At 42.4% G+C, this 15,004-nt stretch overlaps 1 protein-coding gene across 2 annotated transcripts in view; it reads right to left on the bottom strand.

Moving 5' to 3' along the window:
* The window catches only part of TTC37 (tetratricopeptide repeat domain 37), a 539,154-nt gene that overhangs the window by 326,000 nt on the left and 198,150 nt on the right, over positions 1-15,004 (bottom strand). For both annotated transcript variants that reach the window (XM_029573103.1, XM_029573110.1), the window contains exon 19: positions 10,452-10,628. In XM_029573103.1, coding sequence (XP_029428963.1) covers positions 10,452-10,628 — 177 coding nt within the window. The remainder of the gene's footprint in view (positions 1-10,451; positions 10,629-15,004) is intronic.

The following is a 15,004-nucleotide window of genomic DNA, read 5'->3' as shown; positions in this document are numbered from 1 at the left end:
CACGCCTTCAGATGTTCAGGAGTTAGGAATATATAGGTATTGTTGTTAAATTTCACCACGTATCTGCATGGATACCTAAGCTGATATGTAGCTCCCAGCACCCTTGTCTCTTGCCTGAGTGCTAGGAACCACTTCCTTCTCTCTTGCGTGGCTTTTGCAAGATCTGGAAAAATCTGCACAAATTGGCCCAGAAATTGTGTACCCATGTTTTGAAAGTAACTCCTCATAATAAGACCCATGTCTTTTTTATATATTAAAGAAATAAGCAAGGTGGCCCTTTCCACAATTTCCGTTCTTGATTCTAGATAGTCTAAGTTCTTCAGGTCAACGGAATTTTGATTCCCAGTACTCCTTGATCGTGTATAAGGCAAGAAATACACCTTATTAAATGACAGAATATCTTCTGATGATATATGAAGAATTTCAGACAAATACTTATGTAATGTTACCCTTGGTAACTCTCCCATTACCTTGGGGAAGTTCAATAGCCTTAAATTTAATCGTCTTAAGTGATTTTCCAAAAGTTCAGTTCTTTTACTCAAGACAGTACAATCTTGAATTGTAACAGTTTGGACTTTCTGGATAGCTTTCAGCTTAGTCTCTAATTGCTGTATTTTCTCCCCTTGTTCAGACAATCTTAGATTATGGTCTTAGGTCACCATCTCAAGACGTGTAGCAATTTGAGTAACTTGAACCATTGTTCCATGAGTCACTAAATTTTGCTGAGCCATAAGCTCCCAGAGTGTATCCAACTACAGGCGGTTTGGCCGGGATGGCAAACTCCTGGTGTATTCTGTCACTTGAAACAGGCTCTGAAGCATTTATATTAGAAGAAAAATCCAACCTTGGAGTTGCAGTGCCTCCCAGCACTGATGTTTCTCCTCCCGACACTTCACCTGCCTCTGCTCCCTCCAAGGGTCCCGTTGAGCTCCGTAGACTCGCGGGATCCAACGCAGTTTCTAGCGGGAGCGTCGAGGAAATTGCCTGCGGTGATTTTAGCGTCGGAGGGCTCAGCGTTATCTCCCCAAGTGAAACGGCTGCTTCCTTGTCATTTTCACCAGTGGGGACTGGCTTCTCCTGGACCGGATTGAATTGAGCACATTCGGTCAAGGTCTTTTGTCCCGAAGGGAGAGGATACCGAGGGGAAGATCCTCATTCTCCCTTTTCTTTTTGGCGGCATCAAGTTGAGGAAATAATTGTCTGTTCATCAACAGAATAGGAAATAAAATCGGGAGCTCCGATATGTGCTATCAGCAAGCGGCCATCTTAACTCCACCCCCTTCAATTTTGGAAATTTTTAATGATTGGATGTTATTCCATTTATCTGTTTTGAAACATTTATTATATTCTAGTTTTAGAATTATTTTATATTTCTCGAGGAATGTATAAATAGAAATGTGGAGACAAAAACTGAACTGGAAACAGCAAGAAGCCAAACTCTGTATGCAGTGCAACAATACATAGAAACATAGAAACATATAGAAACATAGAAATGACGGCAGAAAACCAAACGGCCCATCTAGTCTGCCCAGCAAGCTACACACTTTATCCATTTTTTTTTCCCTTTTTCTCTCTCCCACCTGTTACTAATGGCTTCCAGTACCCTCCAGCCCTAATTCCCCTCCACCCCACCACCAATTTAGAGAGCAGCGCCGTATCTGCATCCAAGTGACATCCAGCTCAATTAGGAGTAGCAACCACTGTAACAAGCAGGCCACACCCTTGCCCCATACTCTTACCCACCCCTGTTTTTATTTTTTGTTTTTTAGTTTTTTATTTTTTTTTTTTTTTTGTAGATAGCAGCCTTCCATCCTTCCGCTCCGTGAAGGTGGAACACTAACTACTGGCCACTGGCATCCCGCTCCGTGAATGCCTCTGTGGCTACTGCCGCTCCGTGCAGTGTTTGAATGCCTCTGTGACTACTGCCGCTCCGTGCAGTGTTTTGCTGCCTCCACTTTATTCATGCCCTCTAGACTTGATGGATCCACAGTGTTTATCCCATGTCCCTTTGAAGTTGTTCACAGTTTTAGACTTCACCACTTCCTCTGGAAGGGCATTCCAGGAATCCACCACCCTTTCCGTGAAGAAATACTTCCTGACATTGGTTCTTAGTCTTCCTCCCTGGAGCCTCAGCTCGTGACCTCTGGTTCTGCTGATTTTTTTCTGATGGAAGAGGTTTGTCATTGTCTTTGGATCATTAAAGTTTTTCAAGTATCTGAAAGTCTGAATCATATCTCCCCTGCTCCTCCTTTCCTCCAGGGAGTACATATTTAGATTCTTCAATCTCTCCTCGTATGTCATCCGATGAAGACCCTCCACCTTCCTGGTCGCCCTTCTCTGTACTGCTTCCATCTTGTCCTTGTCTCTTCGTAGATACGGTCTCCAGAACTGAACACAGTACTCCAGGTGAGGCCTCACCAAGGACCTGTACAAGGGGATAATCACTTCCCTTTTCTTACTCGATTTTCCTCTCTCTATGCAGCCCAGCATTCTTCTGGCTTTTGCTATCGCCTTGTCGCATTGTTTCGCAGACTTCATATCGTTAGACAGTATCACCCCAAGGTCTCTCTCCTGCTCCGTGCACATCAGCCTTTCCCTCCCCCCATCAAATACAGTTCATTCGGATTTCCACTCCCCATATGCATGACTTTGCACGTCTTGGCATTGAATCTCAGCTGCCATATCTTCGACCACTCTTCCAGTTTCCTTAAATCCCGTCTCATTCTCTCCACTCCTTCCGGCGTGTCCACTCTGTTGCAGATCTTAGTGTCATCCGCAAAAAGACAAACCTTACCTTCTATCCCGTCCGCAATGTTGCTCACAAAGATATTGAACAGGACCGGTCCCAACACCGATCCTTGCGGTACACCACTTAAAACCGCTCTCTCTTCGGAGAAAGTTCCATTTACCATCACACATTGTCTTCTGTCCGTCAACGAGTTTTCAATCCAGGTCACTACCTCGGTACTCACTCCTAAGCTTCTCGTTTTGTTCACCAGTCTCCTGTGCGGAACCGTATCAAAAGCTTTGCTGAAATCCAAGTAGATGACATCGAGCGCTCTTCCTTGATCCAATTCCTTGGTTACCCAGTCAAAAAAGTCAATCAGATTTGTCTGACAGGACCTTCCTCTGGTGAATCCATGCTGCCTGTGGTCCATCAATTCTCCGGACTGTAGATAGTTCACTATTCTTTCTTTCAACAGTGACTCCATTACTTTTCCCACCACCGAAGTGAGGCTAACCGGGTCTGTAGTTACCAGCCTCCTCTCTGTTCCCACTCTTGTGAAGCGGGACCACCACCGCTCTTCTCCAATCACTCGGCACCACTCCCGTTTCTAGGGATCTATTGAACAGGTCGCACAGCGGAACCGCCAGCACATCTCTGAGCTCCCTCAGTATCCTTGGATGAATCCCATCAGGCCCCATGGCTTTGTCCACTTTCAGATTCTTTAGCTTTTCCCATACATTTTCTACTGTAAAAGGATTTTCATCTATTCCACTTCCCTCCAATTTCTTGTTGTGTAGAGATGGTCCTTCTCCAGGGTCTTCTTTAGTGAACACAGAGCTGAAGTATTCGTTTAATATTTCTGCCATTTCTTCGTCTCTCTCCACACATTGATCATTTCCACCTTTCAATTTCACTATACCACTTTGGACTTTTCTCTTTTCGCTGATGTATCTGAAAAATGTTTTGTCACCATTTTTTATCTCCTTGGCAATCCTCTCTTCCGCTTGACTTTTTGCCAACTTGATTAATTTCTTCGTCTCCCTCAGTTGAATCAAATATTCTTTGTGCTCCTCCCTTTGGGATCTTTTATATTTCTTGAATGCTGTTCTTTTAGCTTTAATTGTGTCAGCCACCTCCTTTGAGAACCAGATAGAAATGTAAAGAAAAGCAAAAGAAAAATGAAACCTAACATATAGAGCAGTTGCCTTGGTGATTGCTCCTTTTAGATTGGTCCACTGCTGATCCATATCTCTCTCATTCTCCCATCCATTTAGTTCTTCCTCTAGGTACTTCCCCATTTCCTCAAAGTCTGTGTTTTTGAACTGTAAAACTCTGGTCTTTGTGCTTCTTTTCCATATTCTTTTAGTGATATTAAACCATACCGTTTGATGATCACTGGTGCTGAGGTGGGCGCCCACCTTGACATCAGAGACATTATCTCCATTAGTGAGCACTAAGTCGAGTATAGTTCCTTCTCTCGTGGGTTCCAATACCATTTGTTTGAACAAAGTTACTTGCATGGCATCCACTATCGCTCTACTATTTTTAGATTCTGCAGATGGGATTTTCCAGTCTACATCTGGCATATTAAAGTCACCAACGATCACCACTTCCCCCTTCTTACCTATCTTATGGATGTCTTCAACCAGATCTCTGTCCAGCTCTTCCTTTTGGTTTGGAGGCCTGTAAACCACTCCAATATAAATGGATGCTCCATCATCTTTTTTTAGGTTGACCCATAGTGCTTCTTCCTTGCCCCAACTTCCTTGTAGCTCAGATGCTTGGATATTATTTCTGACAAAGAGCCACACCTCCCCCTTTTCTATCCACTCTGTCCTTCCTTAACAAGTTATAGCCTGGTATTGCTGTATCCCAATCATGAGATTCTGTGAACCATGTTTCTGTGATAGCAACAATGTCCAATTCTGCCTCTGTCATTTGGGCCTGCAGATCTGGGATTTTATTTCCCAAACTATGAGCATTTGTGGTCATAGCTTTCCAGGTACTCTCTTTAAGGTTATTGCTTTTCCTGTACTCCTTATGAGACTTTAGTTGAGATTTGTTATTCACTTCACTCTTTCCTTTTGCAGTTGTGCCACTGATGCCAGAGTTATCCATCTCAATTAGCTTTTTCTTTTGGTTATGGATCTTGAAATTATGCATGCATTGGTTTTTTCTCTTTTCTGGGAACACTTCAATGTTTTTCTCTAGAACTTCTTCAGTTATTAATATAGGGAAGGCTTTTTGTTCTTGTTGCATTTGATACTGTGTGTGTCTCCTTGTTACAGGTCTAATTCTACCAGAGCCCACCGTAATCCTGGTTTTTAATGATTTACTAAATGACCTGTTTGAGTGGGGGGGGGGGGGTATACTTGTTGGCTTCCCATCTGTCAAGAATGGGTGACTGTGGGACATGTGTTATCCTACCTGAGTCTACTGTATTTCTTTTTCTTGACTCCTGGTTATTCTTTGGTATTGGGGAATTATTTTCTGAGTAATGCAATGTGGGTGTAATTCTTGTAATTGAAGCTAATTGAGCTTTAACCTCAGTCAGCTCCTTTTTCAAAGAAGAGAGCTGTGCACAGATCGGGCAAGCTCCAAGTCTCCAGATGCTTTCCCTCAGAATAAAGGCTCCACAATAGTTGCATTGGATAGTTCTCATATTGGTAAATTTTTGGATTGGTAATTCCTTAGCTGTTAACAATTTACTAATTTATCTTGTTGCTAATGCTAATTTAGTCAGTCTATATTAGAAATCTAACTCCAGGGGTGGGAGGGAGGGAATCAAACAGTTTAACCTGGGACAAGCTGGGTAGAGCAGGACACTTTCTGGAACTTTAATAGTCCTTTAGCTATTAAATGATCCCTCAGCACTTCTGTGCCAATATTAACCAGATTATTAAAGAACAGCTATACAATAACAGAAATGCAGGTATACTGGATCTTAAAAACAAACAGTTTGCAAGGAACCAATTACAATTATTATATAATAACAGACCTAGAGAAAGGTATAAACAGAGCAGTTCTACTGCACAGAGAGCCCAGATATTAATACAAAATTAATACAAAAACATTAGCTTTATAGTCATTTTATTCTGTATTTGGTGAGGGTCTGTCTGTGTTCTGCGTGTGTGACCCAGCTAAGGGTGTTCTGCGAGCTTATAGTTTCTTGGTAGGGATCTATAGCAGCTTGGCTTGTTCTGTTTTCTTAATAGGAGGTGTATTGGTGTTTAGGGCCTGGTGTAATTTTTGCAGTGCTGCCTTTTCATAGGTAGGGTTGTTACTGTTTGAGTTCCATAATGCAGGTGTAACTTTGTGCGCATTAGTTTGTGTACATTATTGCAGATCCTGGAAGTCTTATGTGCTATATTTCTGTTTTGCACAGTATGCAGAGTAGCTTTTTTGGGTTTCCATTGCAGTTTCTGTTTCCATATTTGTAATTTGTGGTTTTTCTGTATTTGGTGAAGGTCAATTCTATGTGTGTGACAGAGGTGAAGTATTTTACTAGCATGTAGGCATTTGTATCAATATTATTTGTTGTGTTTTCTCAATAGAACATGCATTGGTGGTATATTACTGTTTTTTCATAAGGAGGGCTATTGCATCTGGTAGGAGAGTGTTTATGTTGCTGTTACTGACATGACACCAGAAATATCTTTTTTGTATGGCAAATTGAACAGGGAATGTCCTAGTTCTGTTCTGTAGCCATTGTTGGGGGATCAGGGTGGATCCTGTAGATACAGAGTATATGTCTACCGCATCAAGGTCGCCATACTGCTCAGAATGGGGTTAGGGTCAGAATGAGCAGTATGGCGACCTTGATGCGGTAGATGCTGGAAGACGCAGTTTTCTTTTAAGCATTTTGATGTGGATTATGTGAAAAATAAAGGATAGCCTTTCTTCTGTGGTTACATTTGAATCCATAAGACCGGGATTTGAGATAGATGTGAGAAGATACACGTGTATGATTCGTTATTAGAAGAATTACATGCCTTAAGATGAAGTAGCATGAGAATGCTCTCCTTTTGAATGTACAGGAACATCAATTATGTGACTAAGTGTGCACTCCCCTGAAGATGTTTTGACAGCGAAATATGTCAGGAGATCTTTAGAAGAGAGAAAAAAAGTCACAATTTTTTAAATTGTATGGATGTTTGTATGAGTTTGTTTTTTATGTATATTGTGGGTTATATATTGTTCCTGTGCCTTTTATATGTATCTTGTAAAATGAATAAGATTTTAAATACAAGTTTGTGATTTGTAAAAAATAAAGATGTAAATTTTCTAAAAAATCATTGATATGTCATCTTAATATATTGATATTATAGCAAGTGCAGTAGAAGCAGGATTTCTTTACCTACCTGGCAACCCAAAGGGACAAAGGGTAGGGTCAGTCTGATCTCAGAACAGACTGCCCAACAACCTGGCTTACGTATCAATACCCAAGGCTAAGATTCTGAATACTTTCCCCAAGGAATCATGCGGTCTAGTAAGTGGAACAAGGGTTGCATGTACCAGAACCTCCCTGTGTGCAGACAGGGTTATCCCTAAAAGGGGGAAGTATAGCTTGCAAGCCACTGCAACAAAAGTGTAGCACCTCTATTGTGGGGTTTTTCACCCCCTAATTCACGCAGCCATGGATAAGGTGAGAGGTTGAAAGACATACCTGCCAACTGGGATGCAAATGGACCAGAAACCTCCTCCCTGAGGTAGGGGTCCCACAATGCAAGAACAATTGGCAAGAGTGGTCATCCATCGAGAACAGCACATTGTGCTCAGCAGATATCAAAAAGGTGACTCCCGTATGGAGAAATCCCTAATCTTCGCTGGCGAGCTGCCCAGAAGGGGATACCCCCAAGTATGAAGAGAGAGACCAAATATGGAAACAGACTTGCTGCATTTTAGGATAAGTTAGGAAATAGCACTACGCCAGACTTGCTCTTGAATTCCGTGGGGGAACAGAGAGCGACCTGCAGTGAGGGGTAATGAAATCCCTTCTTTGGGAAACGGAGCACAAGAGGCAACCTATTGTAGGGTTAGACAACCCGGCGTCCAAGGGGGAACCCATAAGTGTCCCCTCTGGAAAATCTGGTTTTATCTCCCCTTTCCTAAGGGTACAAGAAAGCAATGGGAATCGGGACCTCCCTATCCCAAAAAACCTTCCTACTCTTCAGGGGAGAGTGGGTTTCTGTCGCTGATCGCTGAGGTTCATAAGCTACTAAATCGGCCAGAAATGGCCACCCAGTCAAACAGGGTAGGCCATCACAGTAATCCATGACCAGCAAGAACAGTCCAACAACCACCACTGGCTTCACCCCAATGCCTGCAAGTCCTGGCCTGCCAGGAGATACACCAATTCAAACGAATCAAGTTTCCAATTTGGCAATGGATTTGCAGGGGATGGAGCCCTAGAGGCCATAAAAGACCATAACACGAGTTGGAAAATAACTCCCTCAGACTTTTAAGTAAACTTTTGGGCATAGCAGACTACATGTGAAAGTTTACTACTTGCAAAAAGGTAATTTTGCTGATTTTTTCGTAAAAGGAGGCATTCTTGAAAAACCACACAAAACGCTGAAATTTTGGCATTTTTGTGCATATTGGTACATTTTGTACAAAAGCCCCTTTGCAAAATGAAATCACTATTTAGTACCATTGGCCTCTAGGTGGCACATTGAGACACTTGCAACAAAATGTGCAGAATAAGCAACACAAGGACAATGCAATAGTAAAAAAAATAAAGCCCCTACTTTTACGGGTTGGTCTTAGCCCAAAGACTAAGAGAATGCAAATTCTATGATTTAATATGCCAGTAAGTGAGACTTCCCTTTAGATACCATATCTGTCTGCCCAAGGAAAGAATGGGCAAAATTAAGCAGGGGCAAAAAGGCTCACTGATGATTCTATCAAGAAGGTACACCCTAATAGTTTGCAGCACTATGGGTTCATTTAAATCAGTTGGTACCAAACTTTACTCCTGGGGGAATTCTGTGCAAAAAAACTTAAAATTCTGCAAAATTGTGCAAACTTGATATTGGTCAAAATAACACAATTTACATGACAGTCTTTAAGTAATTACATTTTAAATTAATACAGAAAAAAGTTATTACTTAGAGATGCAGAATTTTAAATATTTTGAGCAGATTTTCCCAAGAAATTCACTGCAAGTGTCCCTTTCCACTCGCTCTCCCTACTCCCCTGGTCACTTTACCCTCTCAGGCCCCAACTCTTCCACCTGCCAGTGTCTCTCCCCCTCCACCTCTAGGCTCAACCCCTTCCACTCTATTGCCAGTCCCAGAGTTTGACCCCGTTCTCAGTATTGCCCCTCACACAGGTTCCCCTCTGTCCCTCCCTCTCTCACACACATGCTCCCTCTCTCTAATACACATACACACACCCTCATACAGGCTCCCTTCTCTCTAGTACATATACACACACCCTCATACAGGTTCTCTCTCTCTTGCATACACACCCACACAAGTTCCCTTTCTCTCTCACACAGGCTACCTATGTCTCTCTCTCTCATGCACCCCTTCACACAGGCTCTGTCTCACACATACACAAACCTTTCACACAGGCTAGCACCCTCACATACACACAATCCCTTTTTCATACACACAAGCTCCCAATCTCTCTCACACATACACACTCCTTCACAATCTCCTCATATAGGCTCCCTCTCTCTGGCACCCACACTCAAGCGTCCCTCCACCCCCACTCTCTCACCTCCCATGCTCTCTCTCACACCCTCCTGCTCACCCCCCTGCTCTCACCCTCTCCCCTCCTTCACACCCCTCTCCTCTCACACACAATTCACTCTCACCGGGGCCTTCATCTTCTCTGCAAGCAGAGCACACTCCGTTCGCGGCACACAGGGGCCTTCCATCTTTGCCACGAATGGCGTGCCAGAGCCTTTATCTTTGTCGCGAGCAGAGCGCGTCCTGTGGCACATGCGGACCTTCATCTTCGCGCGCTCCGTTCGCGGCATACCGCAGTCTCCTCTGGCAATTCTGAGCAGAAAATGGCAATTCTGCACCGGGGGGGGGGGTTCTGCGCAAATTCTGCGCTCTGCAGTAGCGCAGAATTCCCCCAGAACTAAAACCTGTTCTTGGGGTCTCCCAGCCATTTGAGTTTTCAGTGTAACAAATATGCATGAGAAATTTTATTTAATTATTTACCACTCCCCAAGGGCCCAAGGCTAATTTACAATTACATATAATGCAAAATAACAAAATATATACCAACCATACATTAATACTCAAAAGACAAACCTAACTCAAACATTTAACAAATCATACATCTCAAGTTAATAACAATCTAAAACAATACAGATATAACGTAATGTTAATTTTTTTTAAACTTACAAGCTAATCCATCCCTCAAAAATATAATACATATGCATTGTGGATATTCTGAAAGCCTCGATTAGCTGGTAGTTCAAGGGAACAGGTTTGGGAACCAGAGATCTAAAGCATCTGTATTTAGAATACATACAGTTAAGTAGGTGTGGACTGAACTGTAACATACATCTGAATACACTATTTAATATAAATTAATTGCAATAACCTATTCAAGCCAGTTCTGATAGGACTGAAATTCTGTTGCAAAATCCTGGTTAATAATTTGTAATCCTCTTTCAAATACTTTATATCAGTATCTGTTTATGAAATATATCTGGTATACAGACAGACAAAAGGAACAGGAGAAAAAGCACTGCTTATACCTTCCTCCCAATTTGAGAAGTTCATGTTTTTTCAGCATCCACTTGTCTACCTTTTCACCAACGAGAATGCCCAACACATGGATATGCACTTTGGATGGTGAGACAATATGTAAACAGGTACAGGCATCTCCCAGCAACTTCCAGAGACAAGACACATCAGGTCTGTGTTGAACAGCCCTAAAATAAATTTATCAAATTAGACAACAGCATGTTATTGAAGAGAAGAATCGCTGCATCAAGCATTCTTAAAGTCAACCTATTAACTCATACATTTTTTAAAAGCCTCAAACACATTAGAAATATTAATATATTCCTGTGAAAATTCAATGTATCTTGCCTTGATAACTATCATAAAAATGTAAGTTATTACAATCCCTTGCACCACTGGGAACAACTATGCTTGTAACAGTGCCACAAAGTACTTCACACGTACTGGATCTGAATGGTCCATATTAGATGTGAGTACACATGTAAAGGAATTTGTCTTTAGAGTGGCTGATTCAAGGGTTTCAGAGGGATTGCAGGAGAACGTCTTAATTTTAAAAAATAAGTGCTATTTGCTATAACCAACTTTGAAAGCTGTATACAATATATCAAGGGTAAGATTTCTTCTAAATTTTAAAAAACAAAAACATGTTTTCTGAAGATTTAATAGTTGTTCAAATAAAAATGTCTTGCGCATAGCAGAAGGGAATACAATCCAGCCAGTTTGACAGGGTTTGCTTGGCCACTGCAACTCCCAATCTATTCTTATTGAAAGATATGAAGAGCTGTGTGGACTGCCTGTGGCCTGCTGTGCGTATGAGATAGAAAGCTAATGCCCTCTTGTCATCCAAACTGGGCAGAGCCCGTTCGCCCTAGTGCGAATGAGGCCTAGGAAAAAAAGGTGGGCAGAAAGATACTGGTTGAGATGAAAATCAGTCACCACCTTAGGCAGGAACTTAGGGTGAGTATGCAGGTCCACCTTATCATGGAAGAATTTTGTCACCAACGCCTGAAGCTCACTGACTCTGCGCGCCGAAGTAATTACAACTAGGAAAGGGACCTTCCAAGTCAGGTACTTCAGGTCACAGAAGCGTATTGGCTCAAAAGGATCACTCATAAGCTGAGCCAACATTACACTGAGGTACCAGGAGACACAACGGGAGGCTGCAGGGGGGGCTTCAGCTGAAGTAAACCCCCACATAAACCGCCCCACTATGGGCTGGAGCGAGATGGGCGTACCGCTAAGACCCTGGTGGTAAGCACTGATAACACTCAGGTGTACACTGAGTTGGTCTTTAAACCAGCCTCCGAAAAATGCCACAAATAGTCCAGCAATTTCAGAGTGGAGCAGACAAACGGATCCAAGCTGTGACCCTCACACCAGACAGAAAACCTCTTCCACTTCAGGCTGTACGACTTCCTGGTGGAAGGCTATCTGGAAGCTACCAGGACCAGAGACATCGTCAGAACTATCCTTTCAACATCCAGGCCTTCAGATACAACACCTTGAGGTTGGGATGGCACAGCCTGCCCTGATCTTGCGTGATCAGGTCGGGGGTGGTCCCCATACCGAACAGCTCTCTGACAGAGATCCTTCAGGAGCAGGAACCAGACTTGCCTTGACCAACAAGAAGCAATGAGAATCATGGTACCCTGGGTCTTGCTGGAACTTCAGGAGAGTCTTCATCACCAGTGGAAGCAGAGGATATGCATATAGAAGGCCCTCACCCCAATGGCGGGCAAAGGCATCCAAGGCTGGCTTTCCGACCCCTCTGAACAGGGAGCAGAATTGACGTACTTTGCTATTACAAGGGGAGGCAAAGATGTCCACATCCGGGATCCCCCATGGGCGGAAGACTTGATCTGCCACTGTCGGATTCAGGGATCACTCGTGGGGCCGGAACTCAATTTTTTTTTATTTTATTTATTTAGACATTTTATATACCATCGTTCCATGTGTAGATCATCACGGTTTACCAATTGCCATTCATAATAATAACTCAACAAATAAAGAAAGATTGGTTACAGAGGAGGTATTCGAAATAAAGCATTGCTATCTATCAAGACTCAAGCGGTCCGCCACCATATTCTCTGTACCGGCTAGGTACATGGCTTGAAGAAGGATGCCCTGGAACTGCACCCAGGACCAGATCTGTACTGCCTCCTGACACAGAAGGAACAACCCATTGCCTCCCTGTTTGTTGATGTACCACATCATGACCTTATTGTCTGTCTGAATCAGGATGGTTTTGTTGGACAAGTGATCCCAAAACACCACAAGGGTATATTGGATCACCCACAGATCCAGGAAGTTTATCTGGCATTGAGCTTCCTCAGCCGACCACAGTCCATGCATATGCAGGCAGTTCACATGCGCCCCCCAACCTAGGGTAGAGGCATCTGTGGTGAGTACCACCTATGTCAGGGGTGCCTGAAAAGGAATCCCTCGCACCAGATTGGCAAGATTTTCCTACCAGGACAGGGAGACCTGGAGAGGTGGCGTGATGCAGATGCACACATAGAGGTCATGGGTGGCTTGATGCCACTGTGACCACAGTATAAACTATGCCATGTGCAAGCGAGCTCATGGGGTCATATGGACAGACACAGCCATGTGGCCCAACAGATGAAGTAAGAGGTGGGCCGACACCTGCCAGCTTCGTCGGACAACGCATGCAAGAGAGAGTGGAGTCATCTTTGTAACATGGTTACAACCAGAATAAAAATAACTCTCCCTTAAAATAAATTAAATCAGCAAAACCAAAATTCATGATCTTTAATGCCAAGTTAATTAACTGTTTTGTATGACATTGCCTCACAGAAGCTCAAATTCAATGTTACCAAATATTCGCATGGAACCAAGTTGCTGGCACTAACTTTTGAAAAGGAGATAGAGCAGCTTTTAAACTAGAACAAGAGGGAAAGCAGACAGTCACTCAGCAGTGCATGTTTCGGAGGAATGTATTCTTGAAGGATACTAATGAAACAGTATCCTAATGATAGGAGTATACTACCGTCCACCTGGACAAAATGGTCAGATGATGAAATGCTAAGAGAAATCAAGGAAGCTAACCAATTTGGCAGTGCAATAATAATGGGAGATTTCAATTACCCCAATATGGACTGGGTAAATGTAACATCAGGACTTGCTAGAGACAAAGTTCCTGGATGGAATAAATGACTGCTTCATGGAGCTATTGGTTCAGGAACCAACAAGAGAGGGAGCGATTTTAGATTTAATTCTTAGTGAAACGCAGGATTTTGTGAGAGAGCTAAGAGTGGTGGGGTCAATTGGCAATAGTGACCATAACATGATCAAATTTAAACTAATAACTAAAAGGTGGACAATAAGTAAATCTACAGTTCCACTAAGAATTAAATCTAACAACCATGGACATTGTTTAAAAATACAATCCTAGAGGCGCACTCCAGATGTATTCCATGCATTAAGAAAGGTGGAAGGAAGGCAAAACGATTACCGGTATGGTTAAAAGGTGAGATGAAAGAGGCTATTTTAGCCAAAACATCATCCTTCAAAATTTGGAAGAAGGATCAATCTGAAGAAAATAGGTTAAAACATAAGTATTGTCAAGTTAAGTGTAAAACATTGATAAGACAGGCAAAAAGAGAATTTGAAATGCAGTTGGCCATAGAGGCAAAAACTCATAATAAAAACTTTTAAAAATATATCCAAAGCAAGACACCTGTGAGGGAGTCGGTTGGACCATTAGATGACCGAGGGGTTAAAGGGGCTCTTAGGGGAGATAAGGCTATTGCAGAAAGACTAAACAAATTCTTTGCTTCCGTGTTTACTAATGAGGATGTTGGGGAGATACCAGTTCTGGAGATGGTTTTCAAGGGTGATGAGTCAGACGAACTGAACCAGATAACTGTGAACCGGGAAGATGTAGTAGGCCAGATTGACAAACTAAAAAGTAGCAAATCACCTGGACCGGATGGTATGCATCCTAGGGTAACTAAAGGAACTGAAAAATGAAATTTCTGATCTATTAGTTAAAGTTTGTAACCTATCATTAAAATCATCCAATGTACCTCAATATTTAAAACATCCAATGTAACCTCAATATTTAAAAAGGGCTCCAGGGGTGATCCAGGTAACTATAGACCAGTGAGCCTGACTTCATTGCCAGGAAAAATATTGGAAACTATTCTAAAGATCAAAACTATAGAGCATACAGAAAGATATGGTTTAATGGAACACAGTCAACATAGATTTACCCAAGGGAAGTCTTGCCCAACAAATCTGCTTCATTTTTTGGAAGGGGTTAATAAACATGCGGATAAAGTTGAACCGGTAGATGTAGTGTATTTAGATTTTTCAGAAGGCGTTTGACAAAGTCCCTCATGAGAGGCTTCTAAGAAAACTAAAAAGTCATGGGATAGGAGGCGATGTCCTTTAGTGGATTACAAACTGGTTAAAAGACAGGAAACAGAGTAGGATTAAATAGTCAATTTTCTCAGTGGAAAAGTGTAAACAGTGCATCAGGGATCTGTATTTGGACTGGTGCTTTTCAATACATATATAAATGATCTGGAAAGGAATACGA

The sequence above is a fragment of the Rhinatrema bivittatum genome, chromosome 1 (assembly GCF_901001135.1).
Source record: "Rhinatrema bivittatum chromosome 1, aRhiBiv1.1, whole genome shotgun sequence".
NCBI lineage: Eukaryota > Metazoa > Chordata > Amphibia > Gymnophiona > Rhinatrematidae > Rhinatrema > Rhinatrema bivittatum.
This window is presented reverse-complemented; position numbering and strand designations above follow the sequence as displayed.